The 22,124-nt window shown below is 37.2% G+C and overlaps 1 protein-coding gene across 3 annotated transcripts in view; it reads left to right on the top strand.

Moving 5' to 3' along the window:
* LOC104146479 (versican core protein) overlaps positions 1 to 22,124 on the top strand; it is a 116,073-nt gene that overhangs the window by 55,164 nt on the left and 38,785 nt on the right. Inside the window, exons 7-9 of one of the 3 annotated variants that reach the window (XM_068924648.1) lie at positions 1,899 to 2,321; positions 2,991 to 3,968; positions 4,089 to 5,108. In XM_068924648.1, coding sequence (XP_068780749.1) covers positions 1,899 to 2,321; positions 2,991 to 3,968; positions 4,089 to 5,108 — 2,421 coding nt within the window. Of the gene's footprint in view, positions 1 to 1,898; positions 5,109 to 22,124 lie in introns of all 3 variants that reach the window. The other 2 variants (XM_068924647.1, XM_068924645.1) reach the window with 2 other exon arrangements.

Below are 22,124 nucleotides of genomic sequence, written 5' to 3'. Positions count from 1 at the left end.
CCACTTCTGTCTACTTCAGGATAAAATCAAATAGCTTGCCTGCAAAGGTGACATTTTCAAAGTTTGGTGTGTGAAACTAAACAAATATTTGAGTGACCCTAACTTATGCATGCAGAATCCATATCTACAAATATCAAAGGGGTACCTAATTAGACATGGGAGTGTGAAAATAACTGATTTGTGTATATATGCTGGGTATGCTTGAGTATAAAATGTCATTACACAATTACAAAGCTACAGTTGAGTCTTTCTAAAATTCTCCCATTTTCTTCCTCTTCTTTGCTCACATGCTTAAATGCTCTCATTTTCCCTGTTTTCCTTAAATCTCCAGTCAATAAAGACTGAGGCCATCATTTAGAACATCTTCATGCCTGTAAGTTAGGCAGTAAAAATCTGATTTCAGAACTCACTTTTTCTCTGGATTGTTATTCATACTTTACACTGAGTAGAGTTTTCCTCATCTCTATTAACTTGCACCTGATTGAGCTTTTGGCTTCAAGGTTGTCTTATGAAATATTCTAACTAACTGTTAGAGTAACATATAATTGCCCAATTATATGTTTAGCAATTTTTTTTTTGAAATAAGCTGTACATGTAGTTGTATTGGTCTGGTGAGTAGTTAGTCCTGATGTGCAAAAAACCTGTTTAATGTGTTCTTCATATGCTTGGCATGATTTAAAGGACCATATTTTGCTCTTGACTCACTTCCACGTAAGGCTTTTGACTCTCAATCACTTAGCAACCAAGAGTACTGATTTAAGATGTTAGCGTCTTCCACCTATCTATTCCTATTACCCTTCTGAAGATTATTGACCTGTTAGAAGAATTGGCCAAAGGGAAGATGCTTTGGCTCGGGACTTTTCCTGAGTAAATCCTGGTTTCTTAGCATAAACTCACCTTTATCACTAAATTAAAGTCAGACACCAGGCTTTGCAGTGGAATGGTGTTGGCACGCATTTCCTTCTCATATAGGGTGGAAATCTTTGGCAGAAGGAGTGGATAAGGAGCAGGATTCTTTAAACCATGGCAGCTGGATCTACTGGAAAGGCTTTACTTTGCCTCTTTTGTGGATCAAGGACAGTTACTTAGTAACCCCCTTGTTCTCATAGTTCACAGGGTTCAATATTCTATCTTTTCATGTGCAACTTTCCCATAGAAAAACTTTTGTGGGTGAAGAAAGTTCAAATGTATACCTTTGAAGTAAGATCAACATCATTATAGCACTAAGTTTATAATCTTAGGGTTTACTGTTCTCACCTTTCCCCATAATCTAAACTTCTCTGAGTATAATTTAAACATATGGCAGCAAGTCTTGCAGCATTGTAGTACAGTATTTTCTCATGGCATGTTTGTTTCTTTTGCTGAAGCATGCTCTCACTCCTGTGAGTGCCCCCTTTGCAAATTTGTAATTATGTGCTGAAAATAAACTAAACTGGTATTTCATTCCCTCTATGTAGTTGAGATGTATGCTATAGTAAGCCTTGGAGAAAACCCACAGATTTGCAGTACTACTCATTCATGACATCAAGAAATAAATGTTTTTTGCTATCTGATCATTATTTAGCTATCTAATGGGTGCACATATAGTATTAGGACTTCTAGGGGTAATTATGTAAATAATAAATAAGAAGAATACTGCTACTGTTCTCATTTAGTCTCTAACTGAAAATCACGCGAGTTGGATGTTCTGCAGCATTGTAATGTGGTATTTTATGATGTCATTCCCAGCTCTACTGTATTCTAAGCAGCTGTTTAAAGCATTTGGCCTTTGTACTTTTTCTCATTGTAGCATTTAGTTTTTGCTAGGAACATTCAGATTGAATTAAAATAACATTTGTTTATGCTGTTACTAAATGATTCCTTAACATGTTTTCTCTTTCTTTTTCCTTTTTTTTAAGGTAAAAAAATCATACCAGAGTCTACAACTGTTAAGCTGGGTTCATCTCTGAAAACTGTGTCAGATAGTGTGAAACCATCATCTGCTAAAGTTACTCTTAAACCTCCTGTTTTTGATGCTTCAGTTACTGAAGTGACTGTCACCAAAACAGAGGTCCCTGATTTGGAGAAAACAACCCTAGAGACTGCAGAAGATACAGAAATAACTGCTGACCTGGTTGAGGAAAAAAGGGAAATGGAGGTGCTTATGGAGAACATTAAGTTAACCACCCTTCTACCTCAGACTGTCACAGATGGTGAAATAAGCACTTACGATACCCTGGGAAGGACTCAATATGATGTTTCACCTAGCTTAACAGAGAGCACATCTGCAGCTTTGGAACTGGAGCCCACTTACTCTGAAGCAGAATTGCCTGAGGAACAAGGTAGGTCTGAAAGCACTGAGGACGCTTTCTTGACCTCTGTCATTTTTCAGGATAGCACAACTGTAGCTAAGAGTTCCGCTGGTTCTTGGGAAGATATTGAAACAGGAGATTCAAAAAAGCATGATGCTGATAATCAGACTGAACAAATAGAAGTGGGTCCTATGATGACATCTACAGCCAGCTTGGTACCAACTTCACAGAGAGGGTTTCCCAGGACAGGGACTACAGTTTCACTAACAAAAGAGAAAAACTATTTTGGTACCCAGTCAACAAAAGAACCCACAAAAAAATCAATGGAAGCAAAATCTGACAAGAAACTTACAACTGTTGTAATCCCCAAAGCTTTATTCACTGACCAATATGATCTTACTACAGAGGGGGAGGGCAGTGAAAGCATGTACACTGTTATGCCTGATAGAATTTCTGGCATGGTTACTAGTAGCATCCCAGAATCAGATGTTCCTGCTGTTTCAGAGACGATCTCAGATGAGCATGTGGTAACCACTAGACAATTTTCTATAGTAGATGAGTCAACTCTATCAGTTAAATTTAGTTCCTCTGCAACTCTATTTAATGATAATGAGGCATCAGCTGAAGGAAGCAGAGAGGACTTGAAAGATGTGCAGCCTACCATGTCATCTGGAATACCTATATCTTTTTCTCTATCAGCTGGTAATCAGACAGGATCTGAAGTCATCACTCTCTTGGGAGGTACTACTTTCCCACAAAGCATTGGAGAGGGCATCACGTCCATCACTCACTCATCTCAACAAACAGAAGGATCAGCCATTTTAAAGGAACAGGAAAAAACAGAGGAGCCAGACGCGCGAACAATAGATGTTATGATCCCTTATGGCACAACAGTCATTCCTGCTTCTGTTACAGCAGAATCTGAAGGACGTTTTGCAAGTGAGAAGTTCACAGCCACTTCTCCAGGTTCCAGCACATGGCTCCTGACAGAAAAGGATCAGGAGTACATAACAGAAGAGTCATCTCATATTAAGAGAATAAATGAGTTAGGTACAGAAGATGATGTATCTGGAATGGAGCCTACATCATCTCCAGGGCAAATTATGGAACATACAAAGCATCCAGGAGCTCCAGGTTCAGCAGTAAGAGATGAAATTAAGATAAGCATTGAGCCAATGGAAACAAAAGATGATGAAGAAGCTGTATCAGCTGATTTTGATCAAAGTAAAGATATTACAAGTGTTTTCCCCACAAGCAGCTCTTCAGATTCGGAACGGATGACAGTATCCAAAATGTCAGTGGATGACGGTAGTACAACATTAAAGCCTTTTAGGTCCTCAGGTGATACTGAATTAGCAACTGCTATGCCCACAGTCATGGAGGTCACTGAACACGAAGGATATGAAACATTAGGGTATATTTTGAAAACATCCATTCCTACACCAGAAGTTGAACAAAGAGAAGCTACTGAGAAATCAGTGGCAACACATGCTGATGAAGAAGTCTCTACTGAGATGGAGGTTTCAGAATACACAGTGACCGAGGAAGACCAGACAAGCATTGCAACAGTAACTGAGGAGGAATCACTGGCAACTCTTCAAGATACAGAAGGAACACCATCAGTTGGCTTTGTAGGAACAAAGGAATCCATAATATTTACAGATGTAATAAAGACAGGTACTACAGTTGCACAGAAAGAGCATGATGCATCCATAGTTCCAGTTACTGTAGAAAGTGAGCTCACTAGAGATATGCAGATTATTGACCAGACCCCTTTTTATGGTGTCATTCATACAGAAGCAACAGAACCAACTGCAAAAGATAGTGAAGTATTTCTAGAGGAACCCTCTACAAAAGATCAAGATATAGAACCAGATACTTCCACAGATTCGACCCTACCTGTGACATCTGTCCAAATACATCAAGAAAAGACAACATCAGAATCTGAATCATCTCAATCAACTGTTCAAGAGAAACAGGATGAGACAGGTTCAGCCTATGACGAGATATATCCAGCAACAGAAGTGTCAGTGCCTGCAGCAAAGCCGACGGATTATAGGAGAGTTCTAGGACCTGTCGAAGCTAGCACTGCAACCTTGCACCTCACAGTGACTTCCAAAGCTGCAACTGCTACTGATCAAGAGGAAAAGACCACTGAAGTGATGCCTGTAACTGCAAGTACCCAAGCAAAAGCTGATGAAAGTAGAGGAGCTCCTGTCAGAGAAGAGGACAGCAGCGTAATGAGTTGGGAATCTATGTTGCCCCCTCATACAGTGCCAACAGGTCATTCTACTGCAGAAAGCATTACTCTTTTGACATTGGCAGCTTCTCCAAGCCATACTCTGGAAGGTTCAGGAGTATCAGAAGAACCTGAAGAAATTGAACCAGTTACGTTTTCAGCAAATGCAACAGAAAAGACAATCTTCAGTGATGTAACTGCCTTTTCCATTAGTGCTATAGACAAAATTCAGCCTACTTCATCATCCAAACCTTTTGTTACCCCAAAGTCACCACGTATCATTCTTGAGGATGACGAGGCAGTAACAAGTAGTGACATCGTAATAATTGATGAATCTATTTCTCCCAGTAAAGCCACTACTGATGATGATCTGGCAGGAAGGATGTCAGAACCAGAAATTGATAATGAATTTTTCACATCATCAACTGCTACTGCAGTTGCACGACCTACTGCGCCACCCAAAGTGAAGGAGGCCACAGAGGCTTTACAACCTCAAGAGGTCTCTCCTTCTACTTCATCCCCTGATAGTGGAACTGACATAAGATTGTATGTTATTCAAATCACAGGCAATGATACAGGTAAGATTTTGCCTTTTAGATCTACAGTCCAGCACAATGGACAATTTATCATAACAAACTGGTGTATTTTAGAATATACTGGAGGTGTTTCTTGGATCACTGAAGCATGCAAAGTACCAAGTTTTATCTAGACAGCAACTTACTAAATTTTGGTAGGTCTATTTTTCTATCCGTTAAAAAACGTTTAGAAATGTGTAATATATATGGTTTGGAGCCAGATTCCCTTTTTATGTAAGAATGAATATGAAATGCTGTTGTATTTCCTATTAAGAGTCATGATGGTTATATTCCTGCTTTCTTAATGATGTTGTCAAGTTATTGATTTAACTTCAGCTATCTGTGAAACAAGCATTTTAATTTCACAGCTTCCATTCCATGCATTACTAGTCTTAAATGAAGCACTAGATTATTTTAACATTCCATTAGTCTGTAGCTATTAACAATGCCATTTACAGTGTAGTCAGCTAAAAAAGGTTAAGACATTTTGTTATGTCAACAGATGTATCTCCTGTGGCTTGGGAGAAGTATTTTTGCAGGTTTTTGTAGAATATCATAATATTTTTTTTACTGTTTTATAGCATCTGTGATGCAAATTGACATAATTTGAACAGTTTCATCATATTTTTTAGCTGATGGCACTGTATATGTGTACGCAGCTTCAATTCCATGGGTATCCAGAACAGAAACTGCTGAAGTAGCAAGGAACAGTTGAGTTTTACGATGAATATGTCTCTGTAATGCAATAGCTGAAGGCTATGCAGTTTCAAATTAAAGAAGCCTGTCAACTGACCATTATTTAAGATCTCTTGATAAACCCTTATTTTTAAAAATGAGATAAGAAAACTGACAAAAAAGGTAAAGCTCAAAATATTTAGTTGAACATTATATTCTGTTTAATTTTTTTATGATTATTATTTTCTTTTTGGAAAAAACACAGTAAAAATGCATTGTGTATGTCTTATATGTCATAACTATATAGGGTGATTTTGAATGGTTATAGAACAAGGTGTTTTCTCATTAATTCTAGACCACAACTTCCATGTCTCTAAAAGACTTACACAGATATCATAATTTATGCAAGTCTTTTGATTGATTTTGTCAGGAGTTGCATTGTGCTTAGCAGAGTTATTTTCAAAAATCAGAAGGCAGTAGTAGATCCCTTGAGATCTGCTGTATCATTACTGAACCCTTCATGCTAGGTTTTGTATCTTTATTTACTTTATGCTTATTATCCTACTTTATATTTACAAGATGTATAATTGCACAAGTTATACCAGTGGTGTCTTAACCTTCTATTTCAGAAAATAATAGTTCTACTCTTTTTATATTTAAACACTATTTTTGTTTCTGGGATACTTTATCATTATTTTGGCTGAAGTTATATATGTTGCCAGTGTATGGGAAGTCACAAATAAATGAGACAGTCTGATAAATCGGAATAGAAAGTAACTTCTGAAGACTAGAGTTAAGTAATTGAATACTTTTGTAGCTGTGGGTATTTGATTGGTTCAGCTTAATAATTAATAGTTGGACTGTACAGTAGTGAACTAGTTTCCCGTGTTACGTTGTTAGGTTACACTACAGTTTATTGTGTGCGGGAGAGTAGATTGAATTGAGCAGCTATATGTTCCAGGTAGATGGGAGGAAGTTGGGTGGTTTGGGAGTGTGTGGAAACTATATTTTCTTCCAATAGTGTACAAGGTATATATTTCAAGATCTCAGCGTATCTATCAAGGGTACTTTGTTCTACGTTTTCCTCAGAACAGTGGGGATATTGTGATTCTGTTAGTTGTTATTCCAAACTTGACTATCTAAAGGACAGTGGATCAATGCATAGCTATGCTTGCTCTCGCTTGGGTGATTTAGTCCTCAGGATAGACTTTCTTCGAGGTTTACCTTCTGTGTCTTCACAAACTTTCTAAAGCTATGCATGCATATGTGCAAGTGTATGTGTTTATAGGTTTGTGGGTGTTTATATGCAGAGTTAAAGCTATACAGTTTTCAAATTCTGCCTTTAGGAGTGATTTATTGTATCACATATTTAAAAAATGAGATTTTTTTTTCTTGAAATATTATGAAATTCCCTAAATGGCGGTCTCTCACTTCTCCTAAAACACATGGAGCTTTATCATGTATTTAGTGCAAGGTCACAAAGGAATTTTCTTTATTCCTTTGTTTTCAGAACCTGACAGTAGAATTTCCTCCAATTTTAGCTATCTGCAGAGAAAAGCCACCCTAAACCTACTTACCACAAGTTAAGTTAGAGCTGCCAAAGATTTATTCTGTCTGAGGATTCGGATTAGTGTTTTCTTGTCTGTTCTTTCTGGAGAGATGAAAGACTGCATCTGAAAAATCCTATCACACACATTTTCACTTCATTGTTCCTCAGTATATAAGCTTTTATTTGTGCTGAAGAAAATGTATATAGAAGGTGGTGAAGAGGAATGGATTTGGCAAATATTACTAATACATGTCCTTCACTAGGACATAGTTCAACTTTTTACTCCATCGTCCTTGGTTTGAAAGTTGATTCAGTCATCCAGGAACTACCTTTGACTTTTAGTTCTCAGCTAAATGGGAATAAGAAATTGTTTTCCTCATTACAGCTCTCTGGTAAACAAGAGTTTTTCCTCCTTTGCCTTGGCGTATTTTCAAGATAGCTTAGCATTCCTAAATATCATAACCAGTGAAAAATATAAGCAAAGACCTTCATGATTTTGAAGCCAAGAGTCCAAAAATGCATGCTAAAAAATGACAACTTGCATACTACGCCCTTCAAATAATAGCTGTTGTACATAGGAATTAGAATGGAGAGGCTTGCTGTATAAAAGTTGCTCTATATAAATGGATATAATATTTTCCTTCTTGTGTATGCAGTAGTGTTGGACATATCTGTGCGATTTTTTTTTAACCTTTCCTCCCTCCCTTGTTATTCAGTTTTTGCTAGAAGCAACAGTTTATTATAAAGCAGATCTCAATGGAGTATCATATTTTGTTTCCTATCAGCCATATCCCTTAATTACAGTGAAAACTTACTGTTATGCTAATACAACTGAATATTACTCTCTGCAGCTCCATTTACCATCTGTAGAGAAAGTGCTCTGTAGAGGGGCTGTTAGGCTTTGTTAGTTAAGAGCAATATTTTATGCTCCATATGGAAAACAGGGGTCATGCCAAACTAAAGGAGTTTTGAGAGAAGCAGGCTGTTTTAGCAGTTCTCAGCAAGCAGGGCCGCGTGTATCACACATAGCATATGACTCTCTCCATGGTCTGTGGGATGTCTTAAGTCCTGGTGAAGTGAAGTGGAGCAGAGTATAGCCCTTTGCTATTCCAAGTCTAGTGACTGTGCCTGGGGCCAGGACCCGAGAGAAGTAAACTTGGGAAGCATTTCTTGCGCCTTTCTTCTTCCTCTCAAACCCTCACTAAACTGGTGCTGACTTTGTTGAAGCGCTTTGAAGTCTTTAGATGGAATGTGTTATGAATGTATGGAATGTGTTATGGATGTATGGAATGTAGGGGATATTATTCTTTGTTATTATTTTAGACTCAAGCCACAGTTGAAAGATGTTGAATGTTGACAGGGTTAAATTCAATTACGTATACCGGCAAGGATCTTAGGCTGTCCTAGACCTTTCAGATTAGTCCTAGATAGTGCAATATATACCTCAAAGTTGGTGTTAAATACATTTGCTTTTTAAATACAACGTACACTTAAAATTATTTAATGGGGCAGCCAGAAAGAGTTTCTCCTGAAGGACTTCTTTTCTTATACCACTAAGAGTTAAAGAGTTATACTCCTAGCTTCTCAAATGTTTGCTTGTAGTCAATTAAAACTTCCATAAATGAAGTTTCATTTACTTTTAAGCATAAAATATTGCTCACGGAAACAGAAGTAATTCGGGATCTGGCTGTAGCTCATGCTCATTATCTTACATTTTGGCAAATGCACTCAAGTGTTCATAAGAAAGAACATATAGTAACATATAGCTGAATGGATTAAGCTACTTATTTGTGTAAGAATACAGCAGTTTTCTGTTAGAATATGTGTTGTACAAACGATCCATATGCTGCCATGTGAGCAAATGTGAGGCAGGTGCACAAATTAAGAAGAATATAAAGCATGCTGTTTCTGACAGCTTATGGCACATGAGCAGACCTAGGACAGGTGTTCAGATTAATGAGGAAAATACATTTGTACATGGAGAAACATCTCTTTTTTGTTATAAAAAGGAACATGCGCCTGTTTCATAACAGAAAGTGCTTGGGACTTCATTCACTTGTGTGGATCAACATGCTGTTCCCTTTGGCTCAGGACAGTACTGTCAAAATGAGAAAGCTAGATAGCCCTGCACTGTGATATGTTACCATACTAGCGATTTTCCATTGCATCAAACAGGACACAGGAGTTCTGCCTTTCATTACAAAGAGGTAAAACTTACCACTTTGTGCTCTGTTATGTCCTAATAGCTCCTGTGTATTGTAGTGGCGAGCTATGATGCTTTTGCTGGAAGGTAATGGATTAGCAGCTGAAAAAAAACCCGAAAGAACTTTTCAGCTCATAAACCTTTTATGGGCTGAAAAATGCTTGTGGGGGTGTTGTTTAACAGTGGTTGAGGGGATACTGGAAACATAATCCTGTCTGTATCAGGAGTAATTTGCACACCTGCATTTTTTGGAGACATTTAAAAGTCTTTACTTAGTGAATATGTTTCAAAGTGCTTATTGAACCCTGGGACTCACACCAGCTCTGTCTGGTTTCTTGTCCCCTCCAGCTCTGAACAGAATGAAATTGCAGGAACTTGTGCTTTGTAGATGTGGAATTTTATGGAAAGAGGTTACAAACCTTTATGTTTCAACATGCAATTCTCTGATGTGCATATTTCTGTCTTAGAAATGTAAGAGGGTATGTGAAATTTGAATGAAAATGAATACCGTAGAATACAGAATGCTAATGAGTCATAAACTTTAAAAAAAAAAAGGATGTAATAGAGTATTTTCAGGTCCCTCTTAAACCTTGTCCCAAAATTTATTTAATCCTCTTGTCCCCAGTGCTCCTACTGGAAGGTTGCCTCAGAACGTCACGACTTTGTTAGAAGTCTGATTCTAATATCTAGCCTAAATTGTTCCTTGGCCAGTTTGTACATATTTATTTTTGCCAGCATTGCCTTTAACTTGAATAATTCTTTTTTCTTGCTGACGTTTGTCCCTTGATACTATTATTTCTCTGTCGAGTTATAGAGGATAATCGTGTCCCCTTCATTTTGCTAACTTTTGGGGGAATGCATGGAAATACTCTGGGCCAGGAGAAGAGAAGCTGGCTCTGCTCCTGGAGCTGTGGGTGTCGGGCTGGTGCGATGCCCTGACTAGATTACTGTGTGGAGAGATAGGAGTAATATGCCTAGCAACACAGTTTTCAGGCGGCATTTCAGTTGCACCAGAGCCAGCTTAAAAGCATGGAGCATGTACGTTTGCATCTGTTGTCGCCTGTACTCATGTCGTTCTCTTTTAAGTTCTTCTGGTTAGGTCCAATAGAAAATCTATCCAGACACTGTTCTTTGTGATATACACGTGTGCTACATGCTATTTTTGCTGTTCTTTTCAAAAATTATGTGTATTAATTATTGTGTCAGGACGTGAGGAGACTTCTTCATTTATGTGCTGAAAGCACTGTTTGCCTTTCCTCAAATGATAAGTGTATGTTACTCAAACCTATTATTTATTCTTAGGATCTTTTTCAAATCAAAGTCTGTTGTAAAGGAAAGATGCTTTCTTGCATTCATTGCATTCCACTTTATTATGCAGTGACTGATTATGCGTCCAAATGGATGTGTACGATTAGGATTTCTCTGTTTATGCAAGTTTTTTAGCATCATTAGCAAGCACTTAACTCTTGAGATCACTGTCATGCATCTAAGAGAAAGCAAGTTCCAAATTTGCCTAAGCAATGTGGTGAACATTGTGTACCATTTAATTTGCAAGTACATCTTGACTTGTATACATTCTGGTGTGGTATTCTGTGGCCACAATTTTATTGATATTGTGCTAGTAGACTGACCTGAATTCATTTCTGGTGAGGTGCTGGAACAATAGTAAAAGTGGCTCAGTGTAGCCTGAAACAACTTCCCAACTTATTAAATGCAAAATCTCTTACTTATTTAACTGAGGGTTGGGCTTGTCCCCTTATTAACTGTAATGCTCTAGCTGATACTATGGCAGCTGCTGGCTCTCATCAGTCCCAGAGAAAGGGACATTCCTTGCTTCCATGAACGCACTTATTCCAATGTTTGAATTAGTAATGTGGTCCTTTCTAGTAATGTTTTGTTTCTAGCACTGTGCTTGTGTATTCAGCTAAGAAAGGAAAACACCTAATGGTTTTGAAACACATTTCCGAATGAAAGGGGTTTGTTAATGTCAGATAGCTACTCAAGTAATTTTCATATCCTGAATGACCATACTCCTCATATTATTCTTAAAACCTGGCATACGTTGAGCCAAATTCTCATTTAGTTTAGAGTAACTCAAGGGTTAAATGCTAAGTACCGTGGCCAGATTTTGATATCATGCTCCCCAGTGTAATTACACCATAATAATTCCAATGAGCTGTTTGAGAGCAGAATAGTTTCGGGGAGGGCAGATGTCAGAATATCTTCATAACCTGTACAACCTGCAGTTCATTTTATAAATTAGTCTGTTCTTTTCTTCAGAATGTGTTTGTGTTATAGGGAATTAAATGAACATATTTAATCCTAATTGATAGACCTATTGCTTAATTAATCAAGCAGGAATTTTTCTACATTAGAATATTTATGTTGTACTAGTGCAGTGGAGGGCTTTTAAAAATAAAGTAGGCCCAATCACATATAAATTAGATTTAAAATTCAACCGCAGTAGGGTCCTGTACCACAGAAAGCACTAATAAACAAATAATTGTAATAATTTCAAGCTTTTTGTACATTGCTCCTTTTTCAAAAAAAGGAAAAGAAAAAAACTCTACCCCATACCCAACAGAACTGCAAAATGATACTGAAAAGGTTTCACAAGGAAGCAAAACTAAGTCTGTGAATTAATAAGAAGTCTGTAGGCTACTATTGCTGGCTCTTCCTGAAGACTTATTATAGAACAATAATTTCCTTTTTCACATTCCTTTATAGACTCCCATAGATACAAGAAACAGTGCCCTCACATTAAATACTATTCAGAGGATGCCTACACATTCCCTGCTGTTTTTGCATTGTTTCCAAGGAAACATCTGAGATCTAGACATAGGGATTACACATTTCTAGCTTTCTTATAGCTCTTTCTTTATTCATGAGAGAAATGAAAGAATTTTATTCATAGGTACAATGTAGTTTTCATGCATCTGTTGTAAAGGAAGAGAAATCCTTTTACAAGTTGTCTGCACATGTAGAAAGTCTTAAGAAATTGTACTGCAGAAAATATGAAAGGTCTTTTACATAAAGACTATATCCAGAATTTATATTAAAATTTTTAAGGAAGGTGGTTGTCTGTACCAGAGTTTTCTGAATTTATCGATACTATAAAAAATACTAGTATGTATGCTGAAAACGCCAGCTTTTTGCCACTTTCAGAAAATGTTAACCACATCATTTTACTTTACATGAAATGATTCATTGGATACAAACTCTGGATAAATACAGGATGTAGTCCCTGAAATGTGAACAAAGATATTTTTGTAAATGACTCGCAGACTAAAATTCTTAGTAGAAGGTCGTTCCCTTAAGAAGAGTCACTTGATAATATTCTGATAACAGCACTTTAAAAATGCTTGTTGGCTATTTTTTCTTTTTGAATATGTAGTTTTTCAGGCTATCATTTTTCACTAGGCTTTTTTATTTGGTTGTTTTTTACACATTTTTAATCTCTGTGAATCTTTGAAATGACTGAATTCCTTCCAGCTAATGCAGGGAATACAGCTAGTCTTTTCCCATCTCCCTCTTTTTGGCAGTGTGTAGATGATAAATTTGATCAATAGCATACATAATACCTGTCAGTGTCTTTGAAGATACTTGTGAATTATTTCCTGGCTCAAGTCAGGATGTGTTCAGAGTGTCTGCAACATATTTCCTGTAGCCTTTGGGAAAAGGGAGCTGAAGTTATCTATCTTGTTCTACTGAATAATTCACATTTAAAAAAAGGTGTGTGGTGAATTGTACTAGGACCTGTCTGACCAGTGCTATATTATTACGCTTGCTTAAATGAGGAGGACTCAATTTCAAAAATCATATAGAAATTTCTCTTCATTAATGGTTACAGCTGAAATCCTTGAGGAGGAAAAATATAATTGGAAGTTTGCTCTTGATCAAGACCAATTTCATCTTCCAATAATCTGACCCTGCTTTCATATTGCCTCTACTGCACTTCATTGCTTTGTAATCTAATGCTAGGTTAAAAAAAGACTGCATGAGAAGCATTAATTTTTAATTTTTTTAACTAAAATCTTGGATTTTTCGTGTAGTCCGTAACCAAGCAAGAGTTCCATAGATTCAACGGGAGCTTTTTGGCTCTGGGAAAGGAATTTTCACATATTTGATGTAATTACTATGTCAAAATAACATCAAAGAATATGCACATGTATACACAGACCAGCATCCTTCTTTAATAAGTTTTTACTGTCGGATTTTGTCTAAACTATTGTTTTCCTCTCTGAGAAGTGCTGAGTGAAATAATCCCTAGGTAACTTATGCATTTGCTACTCAGTTTCATAGTGAGTCACCAGTGATGTTTTTAGCTGACTATTAAATGTTATGAGCAAAATTATGCAGTCTCTTGGAAATGTCCTTAGTCTTAAGAATAAAGACCACAAGATATATCCTCTGGTGAAACTAGATAGTGGTAACGGAGTTGTAAGGGTGAGTGAAGCTTTGCCTTCATGCAGGTACTCCTTTTTGTGCTTGCAGGAACTAAGTTAGCATAAGTTAGAATTTCTCTGACCAGCAACTAATGTTAGCTGATTTCATAGATTAGGTCAGAAGGACGATAACGGCAAATTTATCATATTTGAAAATGACTTAATAGTGGCCAAAGATGATGATGATTGTTTTTGTTGTATGTTGGTGCTGGATGTGGGAGTCCAGCATTCCCAAGTTAGAAGCACTGCTGAGCATTGCAGTGTACGTAATGGATAACAGTTTAGCACGAGCCTGAGTGTTATCAGGATTATCAAATAATCCAGGAGGGCATCAGTTCCATTCTTTACCCTGAAAAGCTAGCTGTTTATGTATAACCTGAACTAAGAACACTATGAAAATCAATGAAAGTAAAATATGTCTGCATCTCCGAATATCACTCAAGCATTTATTTATTCTTACTTTAGTTGAATTATTTGGCTTCATGGGTTCATGTTTTTTTGCAGGTTATTCTGGCCACATTCAGAGCCTGTCAGATGTGACCTAATTCTGAATTAGAAGCCATCTAGCAACGTTAGTGTGGCGTGGAATTTATGCTAACAGGATTATAGTCAAAAGTCTATCTTTTCTGTTCTCCCCCTTTTTTTAGTACTGTACCAGGCTTACCACAGCTACAGAACTGTTTTTAGCTATAGTTGGTTGAAAACTTCAGTTCTCAAGCATTTTTCAGCAAAAATGTCTTTTTTTTGAAAAATAAATGTTTCTAAAACCAAATTAATATTTTTTCCAAAACAAATGTTCTTTTTTTCCAAGAAAAAAATGAATATGGAAAGAAAAGTTTTATTTTTAAAAGAAAAATGAAACAATTTCTTTTATTTTTTTAATATATATTTGGTTACATGGTTAGAAACAACTCTTTCTTTGTATATGTGGTATATTCTTTTCCCTGCTCCAAATAATAAAATGGTTAAATCTTTACAGGTATACAGTAGCTTGCACTGGCATAGGTCTTCTCCACTGATAAGCTTATTCTGGAGTACTGCTACTCCATCAGGCTTCCTTTTCTGCTATGCTCTTCTTTCTATTTTGGCTGCTATACACATGTCACTGTGCGGAGCTGAGGAAAGTGTGAGGATCAAAGGCTTGATCCAGGAGTATGGAAAGAAACTATTTATCAATTTATTGTTTAGTATTTAATTTTTGAAATGCTTTCGAGTGCGTGACACTGCACTCCTTATTTTAAGGTTGCATCTGAAAGGGGGATTTACACTGGTGTCACTTCACCTGCAACAGTGGGGTTTTTACAGCCTTACACTGGTATAACTGAGAATCGAGTTTATCTCTCAATTGCACTGGACTTTCCAAAGCAATGCTGTTTATTAACCCCGATGGCTAAATTTCAAATGGATCCATTTTTTTCAACGTTTTTTTTTCCACAAGTCAAGAAGTGATTCCAAGCATACTCCTTTAAAACTGCAATTATAGAATCCATTATGTCTCTCTGAATAAAACTTACACCCAGATCTACTTGCAAAAATCCACATGCCATTTATGTCAACATATGTGTGTATAATCACTCTAACTGTATATATTCTAAAATATATTTTTGCATTTAAGATGTCATGAAGATAATTGTAGTGACTCTAGTCATTTTGCACAAGGCCAAGGATTGTTTGCCACACATTGAGCTATTCCTGCAAAGCTTTGGTCACGTTTCGGTGAAGAAAACTGAAGGCTAAAAATAAACTTGCTATGACAAAATAAGTGTATGTTGTCACATGATTAACAGCTCTAAATATCTCCACAAAAGGAAGAGGGACTGTAGCCAATTACTGCATCTGATCAGCTGTGATTTTGAGTGCTGGCTGCATGACCAGCGGGCATGTGCAGAAGTTAAAGTGTGCTTATGAGGTGTCTAGAAAGATGCTTGGAAAATCATGGTGGATATCAGAATAGCTTCATGATAAGTGGCAGCATATATACATAAACTACTCCAGATTTCAGTAAAAAGAACATTGTGGACTAGATCTGGTGGAGTAATCAGCATAACTTCAATTCTCTGAATGGAATTATTCAGAACAAAGCCAGTTTGTATTTCCCTTTCCCTTTCCCTTTCCCTTTCCCTTTCCCTTTCCCTTTCCCTTTCCCTTTCCCTTTCCCTTTCCCTTTCCCTTTCCCTTTCCCTTTCCCTTTCCCTTTCCCTTTCCCTTTCCCTTTCCCTTTCCCTTTCCCTTTCCCTTTCCCTTTCCCTTTCTGTTTTCCTTTTTCTTTGCCTCTTTGCCTCTTTGCCTCTTTTCTGTTGCACAGTATATGCAAATAAATCTGCCATATATTCACATAGATATATTACCATATATATAAGCACAGCTGTCTATCTCTCTGTTTTAGGACTGGAATATGAGAATATTTTCTGGTTTTATTTTTTGCTGGGTAAAATTCCCCCTTTGAAACAAATGACACTGTTTAAGAAAGAAAATTTAACTCATGCCTAGTAAGTAAAAAAAAAATTAAGGTTGTTTTTTATTTAAGATTGTCTTATTTATATAACCTACACTAGTATGATATCATTCTAAATTTTTTTAGAACTACCACAAAAGCGTTAATGTGTCTGCTGTAAGTTTGTTCCTAAAGCCAAAATGTATTTCTCTGGTGACAGTTACCAGGGAAAGGGACAGGGAAATAAATGTTCATTATGGGACATTTCATGGCTGAGCAGCTACAGGAACAGTCTAATGGTGGACAGCATCTGCTTCAATGTTATCTATACCTCTGCGGTATTTTGATATGTGCACCAACTTTTCGTGGCGACAAGTCATTTTCAGATCTGCTGTGGAGGCCGCTTTCTACCCACATTAATAAGGACAGAGTTTGTTGCTCCTCATTCCAACTGCGTAATAGAGGCGTTTGGGGGTTCCCCTTGCGTAGTGCAGAACGCCGTTGGGTGTAAGCGTAACGGAGAGATCGTGTGAAAGCAGGCTAGGAACGGGCAAGGCCAGCTCATTTCCTACTCTTTCCTCCTCATCCACGAAAGACCACACATAAGATCAAGGCTGAAGTAGCTTTGGTGAGCAGTTGTTTTCATTGCCATCCAGCGCTTCTGTCTGTCACCCGACCTTCTGAGTTGGCCTGTGAAGTTGGATTTTTCTATATATATCCAGACAAACCAGCTAATCCAGATATCATGTGACTGCACAGTCTGACTTTTTGCTTTGTTTAGGGTTTCAGCTGGAGAATAGGATTTAATATTTACCAGTTGTTTGGTTCTGGGTTGTTTAGCCCTGCGGAGTTTTTGAACTGTCTTCTCCGTTGGCAGTAAGTAAAATGTTGTCACTGGAAGGCTACTTGGGGCAGGACTGTTACGGTAGGGTCCACTGAGGAGGAAACACTGCTAGTTAGAGCTTTTGTTAATGACATCTTTGAGTAGAAAGGAAATGAGAAGAAAATAGTTGTCCGTAGAACGTCCTATGGCAAATATTCACTTATTATCCAGGGAGCTGTATCCTGCACTTGCTGGGGCTTAAACTTAACACTGCAGGACTGCCATTTTTAACTACTTGACATTTTACTCAATCATCTGTTTTATCTTAACAAGCCCACCACTGGCATGGTGTGGATGGGGAAGAATGCAGGAAGTAGTGAGGCTGGAGAAAACCCCAGAGATTGTCAGAAGGCTTCATGAAACTCTTTTAAAATAGAATGGTTGCTTTATTTCTGATATGGTTCTTGCATCATCGTGTCTATTACTTTAAAATTTGACAGAGAAGTTTGAATGTGACCATGCAGGCCAGAGCCCTGTACAGAACAGTTGTCCACGTAGGTGTTACGTAGGTGTTTCTGGTCATAGCCAACAATTCTGGCAAGCTGGAGCTTGTGGGAATGGTACAGTTGTAAAAAGGCTGCAATTAAAGAATATTCCAGCCATTAATACTCAGGTTTTTAAAAGGGCTATATCTTGCATGGTAATACAGACACCCAAATATGCTAAAGCATTCTGGTTAAGTGAATTTGAATAGGCAAGACTGACCACCCACCTTGAATTACTTTTAACTTCTTCCCAGCCAGCTGTACAAAAATTCTTTTTTTCAAATGTTGTATTTCAAAAATTTGCTTGAGCAGTTGCGCGTTTTATGCAAGGTCAAACTATATTTGTTTTTTTTTATTGCTGGTGAGATTTAATAATGCAAACTTCTCTTTCAAGTGTCAGAGGGAGAATTAAATATATATTTGGATTAAATTTAGAAGGTTAAAAACAACTATTGAAACATTCACTACATCCTTAAATGTTCCTAAAGGTAGCCAAAATTAACAAAACTTTTAGAAGTATATATCCAGCTGGGGATCCTTTTTAAATGAACTAAATAAACCTTTTGTTTATTTAGACTGAATAGTAATCAAGAACTGGATTTTACTAAACCTCATTATACATGCTACTCGTGTAATGTGAGGTAGAAAGATTAAAATAATCAAAAATTTAATTATTTCTGAACATTTGTTTATCTTTTACTTAAGTACGTATAGTAGTAGCCATGTTTCTTTAACACCTTAGACCAGATCCTTGGCACTATTCCTACCCTTTCCTGACAGGGGGATGGGATATGCCTGAAGCACTGTTGCACTTTGACCATGCTTAGGAAGGTTAGTGATATTACAAAATGGCACAAATCAGAGGAACTGCAATTGTCGAAGGCTGACACTTGCAATTTTCCTTCAGCAGGAAATGTCTGTATTTCAAAATCTTATTTCTTTTGAATTGAGATGAAAAGAACAGTGAAAAAACCCTTCCCTATGACACAAAATGGCCCAAAAGGTGTTGTCAGAGTGTTTTAGTTCTATAAATTGAAGCATTCTGTTCCAATTTAAACTTAACATTTTTATGGAAAAAACATTCTAAATGTAAAGTTTTTTGAAACAAAAAATTTGAAATAGTTTTTTCTATGAGGGCCATTTTGTTAGATTGCTTCTTCGCTTCTTTAGTATGCTTTTAAAACAAAACATTAGTTGAGGCTGACATACTCCCATGGAATTGTAAGAGTTTTGTTTCACTGGAAGAGTTTCAGAAAGCTTTAGTCAGAAAACTGCTTGAATTAGCCCACACTGCCAAGCTTGTCCCTCCCCGAGCAGAGGTTCAGGAGAGTTGAAAAGTGACGTAAAGCTGCTTAAGTCTTTCCTCATGCAAGATCCTGAGTCCAGATACGAGGCTTCACTGAACTTTTTTACAGTTTAAATAATTCATTTTGAACCTTTTTTAGTTTGAAGACTCCTAAATATTTTCCAGATGAAGTGGAGTCACCTGTTGAGTGAATTTAATTCTGCTGATAGTATACTTGCTCTTGATAGTTTACTTTTGTGACCCTGTGAGAAGCGTCCCACAAAAGTGCAAGGATTTTGAGTCAACAGATTAAAGCCATTAGTTTACATGATTAAGGGGGTCTTAATCAGATGTGTATGTTAAGTAAACTATTCTATTAATTTTCCATCTGGATCGGCTTTTCAAAATAGCTTCAATTCATAGCACAGTGTTGGACCTGGTGAAAATGTGATCCATGTTATATGACAGGTTGGACTAGAACTTCATTCTGAATCTGTGAATATAGAAAAATCTCTTATATACTGATTTATGCATCTACCTCCATCTATCCTCTTTGTAGGCAGTTTGCTTTTCATGGAATATTTTTAAAATTTGGGCCTGCATTTCCCTTCTCAGAATAATGGTTTAGAAAGATTGAAAGGCCTGATCAATAGCTAGTATGAAGTCGGAGACATCTGACTTGAGCTATAAGATAATGGCTTACTTAAGCTGATGGTTCTTCCGTGCCTGGTTGATGAACTAAAATGTTGTGCCAACTTTGAGCTATTACAATTTTACTTGTCCCTTGCTCCTTGCCTCAGATGCGTCAGACCTGGCTTTCAAAGCATGTCACAAACAGGAGGTGACATTTAAGGCTGTTACGAAAGAAGTATGATGGTCTGTGTGATGGAGTCTTCTCCAGTAGCTAATGATCATGGTACTGTGCAGACCAACTGTAGCACAGAGGAGTCATGAACCAAAACCCACATCAGGAGTGCAGAGACTCAGTGTGACTGTGATTTTGTTTTTAGTGATTTCCCATTTTCATCTCATGTGGAACTTTTTGCCAGACTCCTGAATGATCAGTCAACCAGAATATTGTAAAGCACAAACGAGTAAAGTCCTGAAACGATAGTGGGTGTTGGTTGTTACAAAATAATGTGTGTGACATGTTTTTTCATCAATCTATGGTTATTTTAGTTTAACTACAAAGGCAAGCGGGACAGTTAGATATCAGTGGACTGAGGTCTAGGGTAGATTCTTGTTAAAGATTTTGAACGAAACTAGTCACAGATTTAAACATGAAGTACACGAGGGGAGGTTTAAAAAAATAGGGAGTTTCATTTGTAGAAGGATGGGCAAAGGGGGCTGTAGCCCAATGCTTTTCTGCAGTGGCACTACATATCAGAGATCGTGCACTGGATCACGTAACAAAGCAGAAGCCATTTCACTGCATGGCACCCATGTAGTGAAGTGCATCCAATCCTGATATGGGTGAAATTTGTGCTGACTAGGGACTCAATGCCTCTAAAATTAAATGCAAAATACATAGCTGAGGGGAAGAAATGAAGTCATTTAACATGACCGTAGTTAACAAGCACGCACAAGAAAAAAAAATCCCCATTTTTTACCTTAAAATAACTTGTTTATTGCTTTTCCTTCTGAGCCACACATTTTTTATTCTTTTTGCATGTAAGTTATGACATAACCTCTTGTCAGGGTTACAGAATGTCACGTTTACCGAAACTTGATACAGACCCATACACACGCAGTATTTTAATATTTTATTCATACTATGAATTAAATTCTCCCTGATATAATTCTATTGAAGCCAAAACCAAAATTTTCTGGTCATCGTGCACAGAAAGAAAATTGAATAATGCAAACAGTTTTGTTTTTTCATGCTAACCTGTCATGTGGTAATGTGTTCTTGATAGTGTAGCATTATGCAGTTTGTGTTGGTGTCACGCTATGGAATGAAACTCACACTTTCAAGACACAAACAGTCCAAAATAGTGGCTTTTTTATTCTTTTCTTTTCTTTTTATCTACATTCTAATCAAAATACATGCCCCGATTCAAAATCCATGGAGCATTTTGTGAATCTTTCAGCGAAATTCAGCAAATATCTGACCTCCAGTTCATTTACAAAAGACTGAAGAGTATTATTTCTCACAAGCAAGTGGGCAAGTTGTTCTCTCAAACACTGGGCAGACTGTAGGAATCTGCAGGTGGAATTCTGTTATCTGCAGGATTTCAGATTAGAAATGAGACCCATTATGAATGAAACTTTGCAAAAGTGTGCTAACTCTGTAAGTCTTCTGAATTATATCATTCATTCTTTTGGAAGTTTAGAAAGCATGAGAATCTATTTGTCATTTAGTTCTCTGATCATTCTTCTTCAGCTGCTTATCTGAAGGGTCTTGGTACAGAAAATGCTTTCTACTGCCTGACCTCCAGAAAATGATCTTGAAAAAGGCTTTCAGGGTTCTTCCAAAAATATTAAAAATCTTTTCTAGAAAAGGCATTACTAGGCATACTGTAAATGGTTTGGACATATGGAAGACAGCGTGCCCTTCAGTAATACTGGCGCAGCTCTTATATCAGCCAGTGAAGAATTAGCTTGGGATTAGACCCAATAGTCATTAGATGAATTGGAATAGAAATTAATACCACCTCCATCAGTCCCTCTGTAGTTATCTGCAGCAGCAGTCAAATCCTGTGGCTATGTTTAGAGCATCCTGGAGTCAGGGGGACTTCCACTTCTTCCATGAGATAGATGCCTATTCCATGCAGGTGATATAAAACATCTATATATATTAAATTGATTAAGAAACGTTGTAGGCTGCATATACAACCCATCCACCTGTCTATTGCATCTCTGTACTCCCTGCACACCTCTTCACTTTCCTCAGCGAAAAGCTTTACTGATAAATCTGCTCTAGGACTTGTTTGCATTGACAGTCTGAACTGCTAGCCACTTTACCACTTTTCAACTATTTATTTTTCATTTCTTTTTCTAGAAATTATAGTAAGAACTCCCCTCCTTGAACAAGTGCTCTTTTTTTGGCTTGTTTGTCAT

This window comes from Struthio camelus, chromosome W (genome assembly GCF_040807025.1).
Source record: "Struthio camelus isolate bStrCam1 chromosome W, bStrCam1.hap1, whole genome shotgun sequence".
NCBI classification, from domain to species: Eukaryota; Metazoa; Chordata; class Aves; order Struthioniformes; family Struthionidae; genus Struthio; species Struthio camelus.
The sequence above is the reverse complement of the archived record's forward strand: the minus strand, read 5'-3'. Positions and strand labels throughout refer to the sequence as shown.